General features: G+C 35.1%; 1 protein-coding gene across 1 annotated transcript in view; it reads right to left on the reverse strand.

Moving 5' to 3' along the window:
- FSTL5 (follistatin like 5) overlaps positions 1-19,967 on the reverse strand; it is an 880,400-nt gene that overhangs the window by 110,784 nt on the left and 749,649 nt on the right. Inside the window, exons 10-11 of the mRNA XM_045163154.1 lie at positions 15,859-15,885; positions 5,135-5,253 (exon numbers count right to left, since the gene is read on the reverse strand). Of these exons, the coding sequence (XP_045019089.1) occupies positions 5,135-5,253; positions 15,859-15,885 (146 nt within the window). The remainder of the gene's footprint in view (positions 1-5,134; positions 5,254-15,858; positions 15,886-19,967) is intronic.

Below are 19,967 nucleotides of genomic sequence, written 5' to 3' on the forward strand. Positions count from 1 at the left end.
AGCTAGGCTATGGCTAGGCTATGTTGCCCAGTTTTTAGGTCAACAACTAATCTGATAGAGCATGGATAAACAACAGAGTCTCACTTATGACACAGGGAACTATATTCAGTATCCGGTGATAAACCATAATGGAAAAGAATACATATATATATATATATATATGTATAAGTGAATCACTTTGCTGTACAACAGAAACTGATATAATAGGATAGATCAACTATATGTGAATAAAATAATAAAAAGAACTATTCTGGTGTCTCTGTGAAAGTGTTATGGATGTGATTAACATTTAAAATTAGTTGGCTGTATATAGACCTAAGATAGATCATTCCCCCTACGATGTGTTTGGACCTCATCCAATCAGATGAAGGCCTTCAGATTTAAGATTGAGGTTTCCCACAGAAAAAAAAAAGCCTGACTTATGGCTTCCACATAGAAATATGCTTGAGTTTCTAGTCTGGCTACAGATGTCAGATTCAAGCCTCTGATATTGACTAGTATCAACAGTCTGCTGACTCAATCTATGGTTTTTGGAGTCCATGATGAATATTAACTCATCTTTGAATTTCCTGCTGCCTGGTCGGCCCTACAAATTTGACACACATACCATTCCACCAACCATTATCAGAGCCATTTCCTTAAAATTAGAATATGGAGCCAAAGTTAGAGATAGAGAGATATAAATCCAGATCTAATATTAATTCTACTAATTAATATTAAATCTGATATTAATTCTGTTTTTTTTTTTTCTGTAGAAAATATTCTTTTGGCCTCAGTTCAGTTCAGTTCAGTCGCTCAGTCATGTTCTACTCTGTAACCTCATGAATCGCAGCACGCCAGGCCTCCCTGTCCGTCACCAACACCCGGAGTTTACTCAAACTCATATCCATCGAGTTGGTGATGCGACCCAGCCATCTCATCCTCTGTGGTTCCCTTCTCCTCCTGCCCCCAATCCCTCCCAGCATTAAAGTCTTTTCCAATGAGTCAACTCTTGGCATGAGGTGGCCAAAGTATTGGAGTTTCAGCATCAGCATCAGTCCTTCCAATGAACACCCAGGACTGATCTCCTTTAGGATGGACTGGTTGGATCTCCTTGCAGTCCAAGGGACTCTCAAGAGTCTTTTCCAACACCACAGCTCAAAAGCATCAGTTCTTCAGAGCTCAGCTTTCTTCACAGTCCAACTCTCACATCCATACATGACCACAGGAAAAACCATAGCCTTGACTAGAAGGACCTTTGTTGGCAAAGTAATGTCTCTGCTTTTGAATATGCTATCTAGGTTGGTCATAACTTTCCTTCCAAGGAGTAAGCGTCTTTTAATTTCATGGCTGCAGTCACCATCTGCAGTGATTTTGGAGCCCCCAAAAATAAAGTCTGATACTGTTTCCACTGTTTCCCCATCTATTTCCCATGAAGTGATGGGGCCAGATGCCGTGATCTTTGTTTTCTGAATGTGGAGCTTTAAGCCGACTTTTTCACTCTCCACTTTCACTTTTATCAAGAGGCTTTTTAGTTCCTCTTCACTTTCTGCCATAGGGGTGGTGTCATCTGCATATCTGAGGTTATTGATATTTCTCTTGGCAATCTTGATTCCAGCTTGTGCCTCTTCCAGCACAGCGTTTCTCATGATGTACTTTGGATATAAGTTAAATAAGCAGGGTGACAATATACAGCCTTGACATACTCCTTTTCCTATTTAGAACCAGTCTGTTGTTCCATGTCCAGTTCTAACTTGTGCTTCTTGACCCGCATACAGGTTTCTCAAGAGGCAGGTCAGGTGGTCTGGTATTCCTATCTCTTTTGGCATAAGATCCACAAATTTTCTCATGAAATTAGTTTATAGTTAGACATGTAAATCTACTATAAAGTGGCACCAGATAGCTTTCATCCTCTAAAATTAACATCTTCTTATATTTAAGCAGAAAACAAAATAGATTCACATAAGAAGCAATTATTTAATTTAGCATTTATTCTCAGAGCATAACACCATCAATTTTTCTTTTTTCTATTTTTGTATGCTTGTGTATCATGAATGTCTCTGTATACATATTCCAACTATTTAAACTCTTATCACTTAAGGAATAACAAAATAAAGCAATGTGAAATAAAAGTTTATCTGCTCTAGCCTTTATTTTACATATATTGATTATAATAATTTCATAAGAAAGTTCTCCTTTTTTGGTATAAGCAAAAATCCCTATATTCTGTATTTGAAAATTATAAACAGGATGTAATTTTAGCCCATTCTCCATTCTCCATATTATTCTTAGTGCTTTACCAAATATATTGGTTAGTTAAAAATGTATTTGTATTTTAATTTCAATATTCAAATTTCAGGAATGTCATCTATTTAAACACACACTATTTGATAGTTTCTCCTAAAAAATACAAATCTAACTTTTCCTACTCGTTTTGCTTGCTTTTCCATTAGCATGTAGAAATTTTGTAAATGTTTGTTTTAAATAAGATAGGAACACTTACTTTCTGTCCTTATATCTTTTTGTTTCACAATAGGTATTTCTAGCATTAATCCCATATGTACAATGACTGTAAGATTTCCAGGGGCTATGATTTGAAAATTCTGAAGCCATCAGTTAGTACATATAATCCATTATCCCTGATTTGTCATTGGCGGTGTATACAGTGGACGTGGATTCTCAGGCTGAAGGATGCTAGCTAAGGCTGTCATCACTGATGTCTGGTTTCCATCACCTCTTCAATTTTTATCTTTCTTATAGAAAAATATACATTGTGTGTGTGTGTGTGTGTGTGTGTGTTATTTATAGGTGCCTCAGAAGGTAAAGAATCTACCTGCAATGCAGGAGACCCAGGTTCGATCCCTGGGTTGGAAAGATACCCTAGAGAAGGAAATGGTAACCCACTGCAGTATTCTTGCCTGACAAATTCCACAGACAGAGGAGCCTGGTGGGCTACGTCCATGGGTTGCAAAGAGTAGGACATGACTGAGCAACTAACATATCACTTTCACTATTTCATACACACACTTATATACATACAGAGAGAGAGATACAAAATTCTATATGCTTTCTACTTCAGTTGTTTTAGAAGGAAGTCTAAGTATCCAGAAAGGCTTAAAAAACATACATTCAGTTAAATAAACTTTACATCCCTACTGTCCAGATATGTCACAAAATTATAAAAACAATTTTTCCTTGCTTTTTTCAGCTTTAGATTCCAAATAGTTAGCTACAACTGCTAATTCTGTTGGAATCTGAGAGAAACACTCCCTTGTTTGTTTGGATTTAAATTATCATTTAGATGCCAAGTTTCTGATATCTGTCTGTAGACCAGATTTATCATTCATACTGTTTTTTAAAATAGCTTTTATTGGAGTATAGTTGATTTATAATGCTATGTTTGTTTCTGCTGTACAGTTGAATATATGCATATATACATATGTATATATGTATATATAGACACACACATACATACACTCTGTTTTAGATTCTTTTCGCATATAGATCATTACAGAGAATAGAGTCCCCTGTGCTATACAGTAGGTTCTTCTTACATAATGTTTTTATAAAATTATAAATGTGCTATAAAATTGAGTGAATTGCTTTCTCAGAAACAAATATTTAGTATTTTTATATGTTTTTATTTACATACATGCACAACTTATTCAAAATACATTTAGTCAGTATTGATTTGATGTGATTATAAAACTAAAGTGCATGTACAATTTCAAATGTTTTCATACTTGTTAAACTATTGATTAACAAAAATGGGATGATTCTATTTATTAATTTAGCCTATAAATGAAATATTTTTAAATCAAAAAGTAGTTTTATTTGTTTGAAATATTCATACACATATTGAGTTAAATTGTTTGCTTTCTTTAAAATAGGACACATTAGGTCATTTTGTCCTATAGTGTCTGAAGAGGTGCTGGCCTAACTTATCTCACTGTCAAATATTTTTTCCTTTTCATCCTAGGATATGGCTTTAAGGTGTAAATCATTGTTTCCATAAATTAACATATGACAACACTGGCTACTAGTAGACTGGAAACAGGAGTTGAAAATAAAGTATCTAAACCAGGGCATTAATATATATATTTGCTCACATCTTAAGACCATGCGAACCTTAAAATAGGGGTTCAAGAGCAGGTTGCATTCTGAGGTCCACCAATATTTTATTTTTGTGTGACTGAACACAGAGGTAATGCAGGTACCTTCAGTATTACATATTTTGGTGTACAAACATATATTTATGTGGAGATCTCTCTCTCTCTCTCTCTCTCTCTCTCCATGGGACTTCAGTGGTAAAGAATCTGCCTGCCAAGCAGGGGTTGCAGGTTTGATACCTGGGTCAGAAAGATCCCCTAGAGAAGGAAATGGCAACCCACTCCAGTATTCTTGTCTGGGAAATTCCATGGACAGAGGAGCCTGGTGGGCTATATAGTCCATGGGGTAGCAAAAGAGTTGGACTTAAAAAAAAAAAAAAAAGAGTTGGACTTGACTTAGCAACTAAGCAATAACAACAGAATATATAACCATAGCAGTATAAACATACTTTCTTATTACCTTGTACAAAAGTATATTCCCTAATATGTAAAATCAATGCCCATTTAGTCAGATATTCTTTTATTTTCTGAATGCTGTGCCAAAATTTTACACAAAACAATTATTTCTGTGAAAGGTAAGGTACAGATAGATATCAATAAATAAAGGAATCAATTTTTTCCATCTAAATCTAAGTTATTCATTCCATTGTGAGCTCATGAAAAATAAGAAAAACTAAAGGGAATTCACATTTATAAAGCAGCTAATATACCCCTAATTTCATCGGATTATTTACAGTTTATTTTCTTTTACTGTGTAACCATTGCCCGTCAAAATGAAAGACATTGTAAATTAAACAGGCAGCATGTTCATTTTTGGTATTCAACTTTAGTGCTTTAATTTTGATTACAAACAAGCAATTAAGAATACACAATATATTATTTTCCTCTTCAAATATAAAACCTGAATAGAATAATAAGTAATATCATAGCTTTAATATGGTCCTCCCCCAATGTCTCATATATGTATAGATTTCATTGTATTTCCAAAATACAATTCTACTTAAAATTGCTGCATAAAACTATAAAGGAATTTTTTAAACACTTGCCTGAAATCCAAGGAGCTTTTCACTCGGCTTAATGTGCCTTTGAAATTCACATTCTATGGGTTGTATCACTTTGATTCCATCTTCATAAAAAACATAGAACATGTTCCCAATTCCCAGACCTTAGAAATAAAAACACATTCAAAAGTTCAAAATAAAATTATCAGAAACCTTTATGAGCAAAACTTAGTGTCTGTCATATTGCTGGTGGGAGATCAATTTGTGAAGTCATGTAATGTTAATAAAGCAAACCATCTGAGACCTTTACCAAATGTCCAAGTAAATCTGTGATTTTATGCAGAAATTCCACTTCTTCTCCCTAATCTGTACATCAGTGCTTTTTTTGTAAGTCAACAAAAGTTTCAGATATTTTACACTAATTATAAATAGAAATTCTGAACCCTTTGATTGTGTACACAGATTATTTCTGCTACCTTCCCACTTAATTTAGGTGTTCATTAAGATATAAAAGTATGTTCTGAAGAATCATGTTTATCCAATGTCTTATTCGAGTTCCCTAGGCAAAATAAACTGTCATCCTTTGCAGGAATTTAGAAACAAATTCTTTTTGTTCTAGAAACAGAAAGACCAAGTCCTCTAGATTTTGGAGAATATGTATTGAATATTTTCCAAAAATAATATTTGTAAATGTAATCCCACTAGAGGTCTTACATGTCAGTTTTCATAATGATAAATTTTGGGGGTAGTTTCTCCACTTTAAAACTTGAATTAATATAAGGTCTCACAAAAATCTCATTTAAATCATACTATTAATTTTTTTCACACTGCAGGTTTGGGTTTGTGACATCTTAGAAATCCACCTCACTTGCATTATAAACCCACTCCTCATGGGTGCAGGATGCTACAGATCAGACACCTGAAATGCCCATGGGGATTAATGGAGGCATGCACATGGGGACTTGTCACCTCTGACTGCACACCTCTTCTCTTGGTTTCCTTTGCTTCTGCCTCGTTCTGGACATGTTCCAACATGTCCAGACTAAGAGCATGTAGTCCTTCCTTTCCTGATCCTCTCCTGATTACCTCATCCAGGTATACCAGTTTGCAAACCATATTTATTTAGTTTAATTCTACCACACATAATCCAGTGAGAGCATATGCCCTTTAATAGTTAAGCAATTATATTGAAACCTTGGTAGTTTGAAAATCCAAATTGCTTAAAATGTTTAACATCTGAAAACATTTTTAATTTTTATTTCGATTGACAATACTTACAAAGTCTATGAAATCAAGACTGAGGATCACAAGTATTTGATTTGCAAAACAATAAAATTATTTAACTTAAGCTGTATTTTCTTTTATTAAATATGTTTCTATCTAACTTAAAATGTCACCAGTTCTGCCTATTTGATCTGTGCCCATCTATTCCTATGATTAAGAGGAAAATGTATTCAATCAGAATTATAACTTTATTGGTATTTATACATAATGAGTCTGAGTGAACTCCGGGAGTTGGTGATGGACAGGGAGGCCTGGCGTGCTGTGATTCATGGGGTCGCAAAGAGTCGGACACGACTGAGCGACTGAACTGAACTGAACTGATACATAATGAAATTATTTCTAACTAATGCATATCCATTTTAAGATTTTGACAAATCTTACTGTTTTAGAAATATTTTACCATTCTTATATTTTAATACATGTTTTCTTTATCAGTTAACTGTGCATTTTAATTCCAGAATGCACAATGTTACAATGAGATGTTCCTGAACAGTAGCAGGAGTGGCAAGGACTAAATTTAAGTTGTTTTTCATGAAATAAAATTTAAGACTTGTCAGCTGTTATCCATAATTACAGCTCTGCATACAGAAACATCAATTCTATACCCAAAGTTATAAAAAACTCGGTTTTTATGCAAAAAAAAAAAATTTGTATCAATAAGCTTTGTATAAACATGGATAGATGGTTGATGTTTGCTACCTATTAGTGACTTGCAAATTAACATGACTGGGCATTGAAACTTAGGAGCACACCAAGCTGCGATGTAGTGTCTGATTTTCACTTGTGTCAGTTACTTTGTTTGATGATGATTACAAAGCACATAACATTTTTTAATGAACTTGACGCTACCCTCCTTTAGCTGCTGCACAATTCTGCTCCACGGTCAGCAATTTGAATGTGTTTGAATATTACAACTACTCCAAGTCCAGACTGTTTGGAAAATTTCTTGAAGCATCTTCTGTCCTTTCTCCTATGGATTCTTTCAATATTATATATATATTTACTATATTCTGTTCATAGGGCAGTCAGTGAGATTTCACTGTACTTTTGCACAGATTAAATTTCTGGGAGTTATTTTCCTCTGAAAACCTGCTTAATCCATCCAAATCACTTTCAACTCTGAAAGTGTATTTTCTTACTTTGTAAAATATGAGTTACACATCAGCATTTTTACAGAGTATAAACTACTTTCCAAGTTACAAGTTATTGAGAAATACAGATAACTTTAAGCAAGGTGCATTTTACTGTTTTTGGTAGGAATATAATTCCTTAGTGCTTATGAAATAGTGCCAACAAAATATCATGTACAAATATGTTAAAATGATAATATAAAAGAACTAGATATCAGTCACTCTGCTAGGAAATAAAACTTTATCCTCTGAGCTGTTGATGAATTCCTTTCTTCCCCACCTAAACAAGGTTTATTTTGCCATTTATTTTCTTGCTAGACATATCTTATTCATCAATTATCCTTTAGATTTTAGCAGAAGAGTTTATAATCTGAGTATATGATGATGTATCATTCTAAATTTGCTACTATAATATTATAATTTATTTTGAATATGCTTCTGCTGCTGCTGCTGCTGCTAAGTCTCATCAGTTGTGTCCCACTCTGTGTGATCCCATAGACGGCAGCCCACCAGGCTCCCCCATCCCAGGGATTCTCCAGGCAAGAACACTGGAGTGGGTTGCCATTTCCTTCTCCAATGCATGAAAGTGAAAAGGGAAAGTGAAGTCACTCAGTCATGTCCGACTCTTCGTGACCCCATGGATTGCAGCCTAGCAGGCTCCTCCATCCATGGGATTTTCCAGGCAAGAGTTCTGGAGTGGGGTGCCATCGCCTTCTCCGTCTAAATTTGCTACTATAATATTATAATTTATTTTGAATATGCTGCTGCTACTGCTAAATCGCTTCAGTCTTGTCTGACTCTGTGTGACCCCATAGACAGCAGCCCACCAGGCTCCCCCATCCTAGGGATTCTCCAGGCAAGAACACTGGAGTGGGTTGCCATTTCCTTCTCCAATGCATGAAAGTGAAAAGTGAAAGTGAAGTCGCTCAGTCGTGTCCGACTCTTTGCGACCCCCTGGACTGCAGCCTACCAGGCTCCTCTGTCCATGGGATTTTCCAGGCAAGAGTACTGGAGTGGGGTGCCATTACCTGCTCCGAATATGCTATGTACAGAATAATACAAATTACCTGATGCTGAGGATCTTGGTAACTGAAGACACATGCTGATTTTTACATTAGGGGTATTCATGAGCTTTATTTGTATAAGAAGCAATAATGTACCTGTTAGGGGAAGCACACTGAAACCGCCCACCCTGGCCAGGCACCATAGTAACCATTTGCATGAGTTGTTTTACAACAGGAGGTCCTGCTAAGGAACACAGAACTAATAAGCCACCACCAATTGGAAGAGTTTGGAAAAGGTCAAAAGGAGACACCACATGTCTGACCACCTCCCAGAATCCTTCTCTCTGGCATCCATCTTGGCTGAACAAGGCGTGCACCACTCGGAAGGACTCTGAGTTAGAATGATTGGCCAAAGACACCCCGGAAACTAATCCCATCACCATAAAACTGGAGACTGCGAGCCACGTGGCAGAGCTGTTCTCCTGGGTTCCCTTACCATACTGCTCTCCACCCGGGTGCCCTTTCCCAATAAAATCTCTTGCTTTGTCAGCGTATGTGTCTCTGCGGACAATTCATTTCTGAATGTTAGACAAGAGCCCAGTTTGGGGCCCTGGAAAGGGTCCCCCTTCCTAAAACATACCTGTGTATGTTCAGTATAACTATGTCATATAACATATTTCCATGTTCTAACTGTTTAAAAGTTGTTTTTTTTTGTTTGTTTTTTTTTTTTTGGTATGAGAGACTGTTAACAGAGATAAATCCTATTCTCGATTCAGATAGCTCAGAGGTAAACCATAGCTATAGAACTTTCTGTTATATCATGCGGAAGTTATTTACTATGTAACTTCTGTGTTGTAATTGTAAGAAGTAAATAAGATGGAGAAAGGAAAACATGTAGCTGAGTGACTTGAACTCTTACTATGAGCTCAAGAAATACTGAATTGTCCCTATTTTTAGATTGACATTATCTCTTTGAAACATCATTGGGGGAAAATGGTGAAATGGCATATAACCAAATGTACTTACTGTCCTCATGTTTTCCTCAAATCTACACTGTGAGATATACTACTAGTACATTTCAGCTTTTTATGAGGTTGAATTCTATGAATATATGAGCCTCCTGAAAGAACAACCTGATTTTCTAGTAGAGCAGTTGATCTTTGCAGGGGGGTCTGCAAATTCAAGCTATTTTCATAATAATGCTAAGATGTTATTTGCATTTTTCTCTTTCATTTTCTGTAGAGCGTAGCTCTTGACAGTTTACAGGACATGTGGTGCTATGATGATATCACAATAGTTCAATGCAGAAGCAGATATAGGAATTCTATGTCTTTATTCAGCCAGATATTTTTTAAAATGCAGTGTTCAATAGTGAGCCTTTTCAATTTTTAAATATCACTTTACAAATAATATGCTATTTATGGCTACATATTTGAATTTTACTTTAATTTCTAATATGGTAATTAAAGTGGATAGAAATAACCTACATAAACAAAAGCTCTTTGGGTTGTCCATAATTTTGAAAAGTGTAAAAGATTTCTGAGTCCCAAAAAGTCTGACCATGAGTTTCAGTTACAATTTTTTCCTCATTGATGTATTGCAGTTTACTACAAAAGTTCTTGATGTAAGTAAAAGCTTTACAACTGTAGTCATTATAAAGTTTAGGAATATGTGCTCTTTTGTCTTTTTTCATCACTTGGTGAAGACAGACATAAGTACTTTGTCTTTTTCAGGTCGATAGTTAATCTAACAAGGTATAGTAGCTCAAAAAAGTGATCTATAATTTGTTTTTTCATTGTGAGATTTTTCTCTGCTTTGTTTTTCTTTCTATACAGGAAGGACATACACAAGAAGAGAAGTATTTCCCAGAGGATTTTTTGATCAATACTGTACTTTTAAATATATAAGAGGGACTGAGAAAAAAAATGGATGTAATTTACATCCTTGTATCAATCCTTTGAGGACTGCTACACAAGAATAATAGTACACTATGATAATATAGTTACATTATGTGTTACATATAACACTATATTCCATAAATTATAACAAAATAATGGTTATTTGTGATTATTGGATGAATATTTAAGTCAACAGTAAAACTATTTTGTGGTGTTTGCCTTCCTCTGGTGTAAATTGCCATTACTTTAGCATTTAATTTATGGTCAATAGCAAATTATAATCCTACAATGCAGTGAGTTGGTAACCAATCAAAGGTCATTTAGTAAATTTTGTGTTAAAGAAAGTCCTTCATAGATTGATATTATATTATTCTTTTCCTTTTCATCTAATTCTAAAGTTATTTTTAATAAAGAAGAAAATAGGCAAAAATAGATGGTCTGCATCATATTTCTCACCTTGACTAACCCAGCAGGGATGAATTTTCAGTTTATGAATATTCCCATTTTTGGTACTCAGTCTTTGGAGCTAAAATCCTTTTCACACACATAGTAACACCAAACCATCACACCTCAGTGAGATATTTATGTTTTGTTCAATTGAAATAAGAGTAACTTCCTCTTTCAATCTTTTAGATTTTTGGAGAGTAATTGTGTTAAACTTATTAGGCACTATTAATTCAGGAAGTGGACACTATCTGAACATTATATATTATTGGTCAGAATGATATTATCCAAAGCTAGTCTTAAGTCAATGGCAACCCACTCCAGTGTTCTTGCCTGGAGAATCCCAGGGACGGCGGAGCCTGGTGGGCTGCCATCTGTGGGGTTGCACAGAGTCGGACACGACTGAAGCGACTTAGCAGCAGCAGCAGCAGCAGCAGCAGTCTTAAGTCAGAATTCAATTCCCTGAACTTTCAAAGATATGCTGAAAAATTTGAATGCAAATCTGCATGATTGATTTCACATTCAATTATTAAGATAGGAAAGATTATATCATAATAGAGCATTTGTTTGCTATGTAGTTAATATTAGGAGAAATAATACATAATTATGTATATGTTCACGTGTTTGTGTATATACATATATTTGTTGTTGTTGTTCAGTCACTAAGTCGTGTCTGACTCTGAGACCTCATGGACTGTAGTATACCAGGTTTTTCTGTCCTCCACTATCTTTATAGCATTGAACTTTATTTTCACTGGGTTTTCCTAATAGTTCAGTTGGTAAAGAATCCACCTGCAATGCAGGAGACCCCAGTCCAATTCCTAAGTTGGGAAGATCCCCTGGAGAAGGGAATGGCTACTGACTCCAGTATTCTGGTCTGGAGAAGTCCATGGACTGTATGGTTCGTGGAGTTGCAAAGAGTCAGACACAACAGAGCGACTTTCACTGATTTTCACACCAGACATGTCCACAGCTGAGCATCATTGCTGCTTTGGCCTAGCTGCTCATTCTTTGTGGAGCTATTAGTAATTGCCTTCTGCTCTTCCCCAGCAGCATGTGGGACACCTTCCAACCTGGGAGATCATCTTCTGGCATCATATCTTTTTGCCTTTATATGCTGTTCATAGGGTTCTCCAGGCAAGAATCCTGGAGTGGATTGCCATTCCTTCTCCAGTGAACCACATTTTGTCAGAAGTTTTCACTATGACTCATCCATCTTGGGTGGCCCTGTATGGCATGGATCATAGCTTCTTTGAGTTACACAAGCTCCTTCTCCATGACAAGGCCGTGATCTATGAAGGGGTTATACAAATATGCATACACATATATGTGGATGTGTGTATGCACATATATCTGCAAATGGTTATCTTGTCAGATTCCTTTTTTGATCTGAAAACAGTTTTATGAGATAAAATGCTAAAACATTGACATTTGTTTTTAACAGAGAAGATATGGAACGTGCAAATGAAAATATTAACAGCTTGATCACTCTGGCATTGGCATCACGAACAGACAGTAGAAGGTGTTGTCTCTCCCTCATCCAATGATATGATACTCTAAGTCTCCTGAATTTAAAAGCCTTACCTTCTGAAAGTTCTCCTTTTTCATTTTAAATATTTCACCAATATTGTTGTGAGACAGTAATTTGGTCCTGAGAACCTTACCAATATTTTACTATAAAAATAATTATACAGTAGCTCATTAAGTTCGTGTGAACTCTTCTGTATTTCCCATGCTCCCCTGCAGCATAGTAGTCTGGACAATGAAATGTGACAAATCTGAGGTCGAAGGAGTTAAGAGAGGGCCTGATGCCTATTATTCTTTTTTTTTCCCACTTTGGTGACATTATAGGTCACAAAGCTTGTCAGATAATGATGTAACACATAAACTTTTTTGCATTATTTCACTGTGATTTTCTAATTGTACTTTGTGCTGGTTGGTGTTAATTGCCCAACTAATATAGTAATTTATTTGAATAATTCCTATGACATATATATGTATGAAGAGATTCATAAATATTTACAAAGATAATTTTAAAATAATACATATACATTTGCTTTCAGATCACTAGATGTCACATCAAGCCAGTATTTTCCAAAGTAATTTCAGTTCCATATTGATCCTATAGATATTCAGAAAAATGATCATATTTATAATAAATTTAGAAAATGCTATATTATATAACAAACCATCTGACATCTCTCCTTAGAGTTTTAAATTAGTATATCTAAAAGTTCAACCTAATCCTGCAGTGAATAAAATGGTTTAAACTCCTTTAATTCAGTACTTATAAAAACCCTTATCACTACACCATAAAGCATATACCAAACTGTTGTCTACTAAATAAATATTAGGAAATACATTATTAGATTATAAGACCATAAAAATATTGCAAAAGAGACCCAGTCATACTGAATATTTTAATGTATACTTTGAGATCATTTATGCCGTGAAATTAGTTGACAATGAGTTAATCTTCCATTTCACAAGATTAAAAATTTCATTAGAGTAGATACTAGATCTTGTCTTTACAAATGCTTTCAAAGTGCTCTACATTTAGTTGTCTCTTTAAAATATTTGTAAATAAATGAGTGATATATTTTCTCCCTTTTAAAATGTTTTTCTACACTCCCACAAAAAAAAAAGTTTGCCTTTACGTCATATGACATTATAGAGGAATTATCATTTTTAAATCTCTTTCACTTATTATTTATCTTAAAATGCTTTTCATGGTAATAGTGAAAATATGAGTATACAATCAGAAAGCACTGCTAGAGTGAAAATAAAAATGGATCTCAGAAATATGTAGTTTTTGTTAGTTATTATTCTATCTTTAAAAATACAGGTAGAAATTTACTTTGGATGCTTCTTTTGTTATTTTAATTATTTTTATAAAATAGTTGTACACATGTTTGTGGTTTAGTGATTTCGCAACTTGGTCTATTATGCCTGGCCACCTTTATTATTATTACATGCAATCATTTTCAACTGTAATGCCTTACTGATAACTGTGGCATTATAAATATAATTTACAGATTCCTGGAATCTGAGTCAAACTATTATTTTCTCAAATATATTATTTTAAATTTTATTTCAGAAAACAGCAAAGTATTCTGATGATAACAGTACATAGAAAAAAGGATTTAAAAAATTTCTTAAAACATTTCTTGTATATGCTTTAAAATTAACTGCAAAATATACTAAATAGCTATGATTTCTCAAGCACATATTCTGGGTCAAACATCATAAAGAGTAAGCACATCATTGACTGATGGAGAGCACTTATTGAAAGCATATAGTTTCAAAGATTAACGGAAGAAAAACTTAAATAGATAAGAATGTTTTCATATAATGAATCTCAGGATGATTTTAATTAATCTGCAGGTCTCCTATATTTTTAAAGGTCACCTGAATAATATAATGCAATTATTACTTACTAATGATTATAAAGTGCTAATGTTAATGACATAAATTCAAGTTATATAAAAGAGTTGTTTTAGCTATTTTAAAGAGATTTACATATCATAAATTTGCAAGGAGGGTGCCAAACTATATTTCAAGCATTGTTTTAAAAAATTCTGGCTCAGGGAGGTAAAATGACTCATTCAAATTTTCGCAGCAATTAGTGATCAAGCTAGTCCTGTGGTATGTGATCTCTGAATATTTAGGTTTTATTCCTTCCCTTTATAATGATTAAATAAAATCCATTTTTATAATACGCAGAGAAATATTTGTTTGATCTCAAGAAATAAGAGGTCTAAAGAAACATCTAACATATATGCTAATCATGTCATCATATCTTTTTCAGTAATGATTGAATTTGTACGTTCAAATGTGAAATATCCAAGTGGAATAAAATGAGAAGGTAAAATTACTCCAATAGCTCTTTAGTAAACTGGAGTTTAGGGCCTTTACAAAAGATTTGAGGAGAAAGAAATACCAAGGGAGGGAAAAAAATGTGTTATGCTCATCTTTGAGAATAAAATTGAGACAGTTAAATTTCAGAATTTATTAACCCTTCTGAGGCATGGTCCTCCAGGTGGCTGTGACTCCAATTCAAAATCTACAACAGGAAACAAAGTTTTCCTACAATGATTTTTGTAAGCGATTACTTTGATAATTGCCTTCCAAGAGTGTAATGATGACTTATCCACACTTTTCTCTGAAGAATTTAAGTAATGCACTTGGGATATTTAAATTCTGGGCAAACACTGCCACTTGGCTTTTGTGGCTAATTAAGAAAGACTAGCACAATTGAGTGCAGACTATAATTTAAAAAGTTGATAAAACAACCTTGTTGACTAACAACTATCCTTACTTTTGAGATGATGAATTGGTGAGATAAAGAGACTCTAGTTTACATACTGGTACAGACTGGATTTGAATCCAGTTACTTCACGTTTATAACCCATTTTCTTTTCCTTTTTTTTTTTAAGATTATTTTTAAAGCAGATTGTTTCAAATCTTTATTGATTTTTTTTTTAACAATGTTGCTTCTTTTTGGTTTTGTCTTGGGTTTCTGGCCACAGGGTTTATGGTATCACATGCCCCTACCCAGAGATTGAACCTGCAACCCCTGCATTGGAAGGTTAATTCTTAACTACTAGACTATCAAGGAAGTTGCAATAACCTGTTTTCTTTATTTATTATATTCCACTCATAAGGTAATAGTTTTCTAAATTTTTATTTTCTAATCTAAATCAGGGCTTAATATATAAATTATGTTTAACTAAGTTTGCTTTCATTTGACTAATTTTAATTCTATACTCTTAAAAAGCATTTCCATATACTGTAACACAACCTCCTGATTATATATCAATAATAAATCAAGCTGATGAGGATCTGTAAATGTTTTAAATGGTAGCCATTTAGAGAATAATACTGGCTTATGCTCAAATAAAATTTTAATGAAAATAGAAATGAATAAGGCAATTATTAGAACTGATAGTCAACAATATATCAAGTAAGCAAAATAATCACAATAATATTAAAAAAATGGAATTTAGTACCTTCTTCTCTCCATAATATGTTAGCTACTGCAGCATGTTTGAAAGAAAAAGGAGAAAAAGAAAAATGAGTAAAGTGAGAATTAATTACATAGTAATAAAAATAACTATCAAAGAGGTCACAATCTCTAAGATAGAACATGCATTTAAGAACAGTGAAGGTGAATTCAACAATCTACTCTAACAAAACATTAAAATGTTGGGAGTATGATAATGTTCTGCTCATGTCTTGATAGCCAATTCTTCTTTACAATAGAGATTATGTTAATAAACAACAAAAAATTATGCATCACTGAAAACATTGGGATATTTAAGCTACTTTTGTTAAAATATATCTTTAAAATATGCATAGTAGTTAAAACTATTCATTTATTTGAGGTAATACTTAAAAGTTAGTAATTAAAGTAGTTATAATGTCAAAATTGTTAATAATCATAAGTAGTACTTCAATATGGTATGCAATGAATGACAAATGAAAGATACACTCACAGAAAACTAACCAAACTGATACATGGACCACAACCTTGTCTAATGCAATGAAACTATGAGCCATGCCATGTGGGGCCAACTAAGATGGACAGGTCATGGTGGAGAGTTCTGACAAAACGTGGTCCACTGGAGAAGGGAATGGCAAACCACTTCAGTATTCTTGCCCTGAGAACCCCATGAACAGTATGAAAAGGCAAAAAGATAGGACACTGAAAGATGAGCTCCCCAGCTCTGTAGGTGCCCAATATGCTACTGGAGATCAGTGGAGAAATAACTCCAGAAAGAATGAAGAGATGGAGCCAAAGTAAAAACAGCACCCAGTTGTGGATGTGACTGTTGATGGAAGTAAAGTCCGATGCTATAAAAAGCAATACTGCACAGGAACCTGGAATGTTAGGTCCATGAGTCAAGCAAATTAGAAACGGTCAAACAGGAGATGGCCAAGAGTGAACATCGACATTCTAGGAATCAGTGAACTAAAAAGGACTGGAATGGGTGAATCTAACTCAGATGACCATTTTATCTACTACTGTAGGTAAGAATCCCTTAGAAGAAATGGAGTAGCCATCATAGTCAACAAAAGAGTCCAAAATGCAGTACTTGGATGCAATCTCAAAAAGGACAGAATGATCTCTGTTCATTTCCAAGGCAATCCATTCAATATCACAGAAATCCAAGTCTATGCCCTGACCAGTAATGCTGAAGATGTTGAAGTTAAACAGTTCCCTGAAGACCTACAAACTTCAAGAACTAACACCCCAAAAAGATGTCCTTTTCATTATAGGAGAATGGAATGCAAAAGTAGGATGCCTAGAGACACCTTGAGTGACTGGCAAATTTGGCCTTGGAGTACAAAACAAACCAGGTCAAAGGCTAACAGTTTTTCCAAGAGAATGCACTGATCATAGCAAACACCCTCGTCCAAACAACACAGGAGACAGCTCTACACATGGACACCACCAGATGGTCAATACTGAAATCAGATTGATTATATTCTTTGTAGCCAAAGATGGAGAAGCTCTACACAGTCAGCAAAAACAAGACCAGGAACTGACTGTGGCTCAGATCATGAACTCTTTATTAGCAAATTCAGACTTATATTGAAAGTAGGGAAAACCACTAGGCCATTCAGATATGACCTAAATAAAATCCCCTATGATTATACAGTGGAAGTGACAAAAAGATTCAAGGGATTACATCTGATAGAGAGAATGACTGAAGAATTATGGAAGGAGGTTCATGACAGTTTACAGGAGGCAGTGATCAAGACCATCTTGACCCAGAGGGATGGTATGGGGAGGGAGGTGGGAGGGGGGTTCAGGATTGGAAACACGTGTACACCTGTGGCTGATGCATGTTGATGTATGGCAAAACCAATACAATACTGTAAAGTAAAAATAAATAAATAAATAAATGTTAAAAAAAAAACAAACATGTAAAATATCATGTATGAAACGAGTTGCCAGTCCAGGTTTGATGCACGATACTGGATGCTTGGGGCTGGTGCACTGGGACGACCCAGAGGGATGGAATGGGGAGGGAGGAGGGAGGAGGGTTCAGGATGGGGGACACATGTATACCTGTGGCAGATTCATTTTGATATTTGGCAAAACTAATACAATTATGTTAAGTTTAAAAATAAAATAAAATTAAAAAAAAAAAAGAACCATCTCCAAGAAAAAAAAAATGCAAAAAGGCTAAATGGTTGTCTGAGGAGGCCTTAAAAACAGCTGAGGAAAGAAGAGAAGTGAAAGGCAAAGGAGAAAAGTAAAGATATATCCATTTGAATGCGGAGTTCCAAAGAATAGCAAGGAGAGATAAGAAAGCCTTCTTCACTGATCAATGCAAAGAAATAGAGTAAAACAATAGAATGGGAAAGACTAGAGATCTCTTCAATAAAATTATAGATACCAAGGGAACATTTCATGCAAAGATGGGCACAATAAAGAACAGAATTGGTATGTGCCTAAAAGAAGCAGGAGACATTAAGGTGAGGTGGTAAGAATACACAGAAGAACTATACAAAAAGAACTTCATGACCCAGATAACCATGATGGTGTGATCATTCATGTAGAGCCAGACATGCTGGAATGTGAAGTCAAGTGTTTCTTAGGAAGGATCACTATGAACAAAGCTAGTGGAGGTGATGGAATTCCAGTTGAGCTGTTTCGAATCCTAAAAGATGGTGCAGTGAAAGTGCTGTACTCAATATGCCAGCAAATTTGCAAAATTCAGCAGTGGCCACAGAACTGGAAAGGGTCAGTTTTCATTCCAATCCCAAAAAAGACAACACCAAAGAATGTTCAAAATACCACACAATTGCACTCACATGCTAACAAAGTAATGCTCAAAATTCTCCAAGCCAGGCTTCAACAGTATGCGAACCATGAAAAAATGTTCAAGCTGGTTTTAGAAAAGGCAGAGGAACCAGAGATCAAATTGCCAACATCTGTTGGATCATCGAAAAAGCACGAGAGTTGCACAAAAATATCTATTTCTGCTTTATTGATTATGCCAAAGACTTTCACTCTGTGGATCACAACAAACTGTGAAAAATTCTTCAAGAGATGGGAATACCAGACCACCTGATCTGCCTACTGAGAAATATGTCAGCAGGTCGAGAAGCAATAGTTAGGACATGAAACAGCAGACTGGTTCCAAATAGGGAAAGGAGTACATCAAGGCTGTATATTGTCACCCTGTTTATTTATCTTGTATGCAGAATGCATCATGCAAAATGTCGGGCTGGATGAAGCACAAGCTGGAATCAAGATTTCTGGAAGAAATAGCAATAACTTCAGATACGCAGAAGACACCACGCTTATGTCAGAAAGAGAGGAAGAACTAAAGAGCTCTTGATGAAAGTGAAAGAGGAGAGTGAAAAAGTTGTCTTAAAACTCAACATTCAGAAAACTAAATCATGGCATTCAGTCCCATCATGTCATGGCAAATAGATGGTGAAACAATAGATGGAAATTGTGAGAGACTTTATTTTGGGGGGCACAATAAATGTCCCTTTACTTTATTTTTCTCCAAAATCACTGCAGATGGTGACTGCATCCAGGAAATTAAAAGATGCTTGCTCCTTAGAAGAAAAGCTATGACCAACCTAGACAGCGTATTAAAAAGACATTACTTTGCCAATGAAGGTCCATCTAGTCAAAGCTATGATTTTTCCAGTAGTCATGTATAGATGTGAGTGTTGGACCTTAAAGAAAGCTGAGCACCAAAGAATTGATGCTTTTGAACTGTGGTGTTGGAGAAGACTCCTGAGAGTCCCTTGAACAGCAAGAAGATCCAACCAGTCCGTCCTAAAGGAAGCCAGTCCTGAAACTTCATTGGAAGAACTGGTGCTGAAACTCCAATACTTTGGCCACCTAATGAGAAGAACTGACTCATTGGAAAAGACCTTAATGCTGGGAAAGATTGAAGGCAGGAGGAGAAGGGGATGACAGAGGGTGAAATGGTTGGATGGCATTCCCGACTCTATGGACATGTGTTTGTGCAAGCTCCAAGAGTTAGACATGGACAGGGAAACCTGTCGTTCTTCAGTCCATGGGGTCGCAAAGAGTCGGAAAGGACTGAGTGACGAACTGAACTGAAAATGCAATAAACCTAAATAT

Source organism: Bubalus bubalis, chromosome 17, assembly GCF_019923935.1.
Source record: "Bubalus bubalis isolate 160015118507 breed Murrah chromosome 17, NDDB_SH_1, whole genome shotgun sequence".
In the NCBI taxonomy this organism is placed as follows: domain Eukaryota; kingdom Metazoa; phylum Chordata; class Mammalia; order Artiodactyla; family Bovidae; genus Bubalus; species Bubalus bubalis.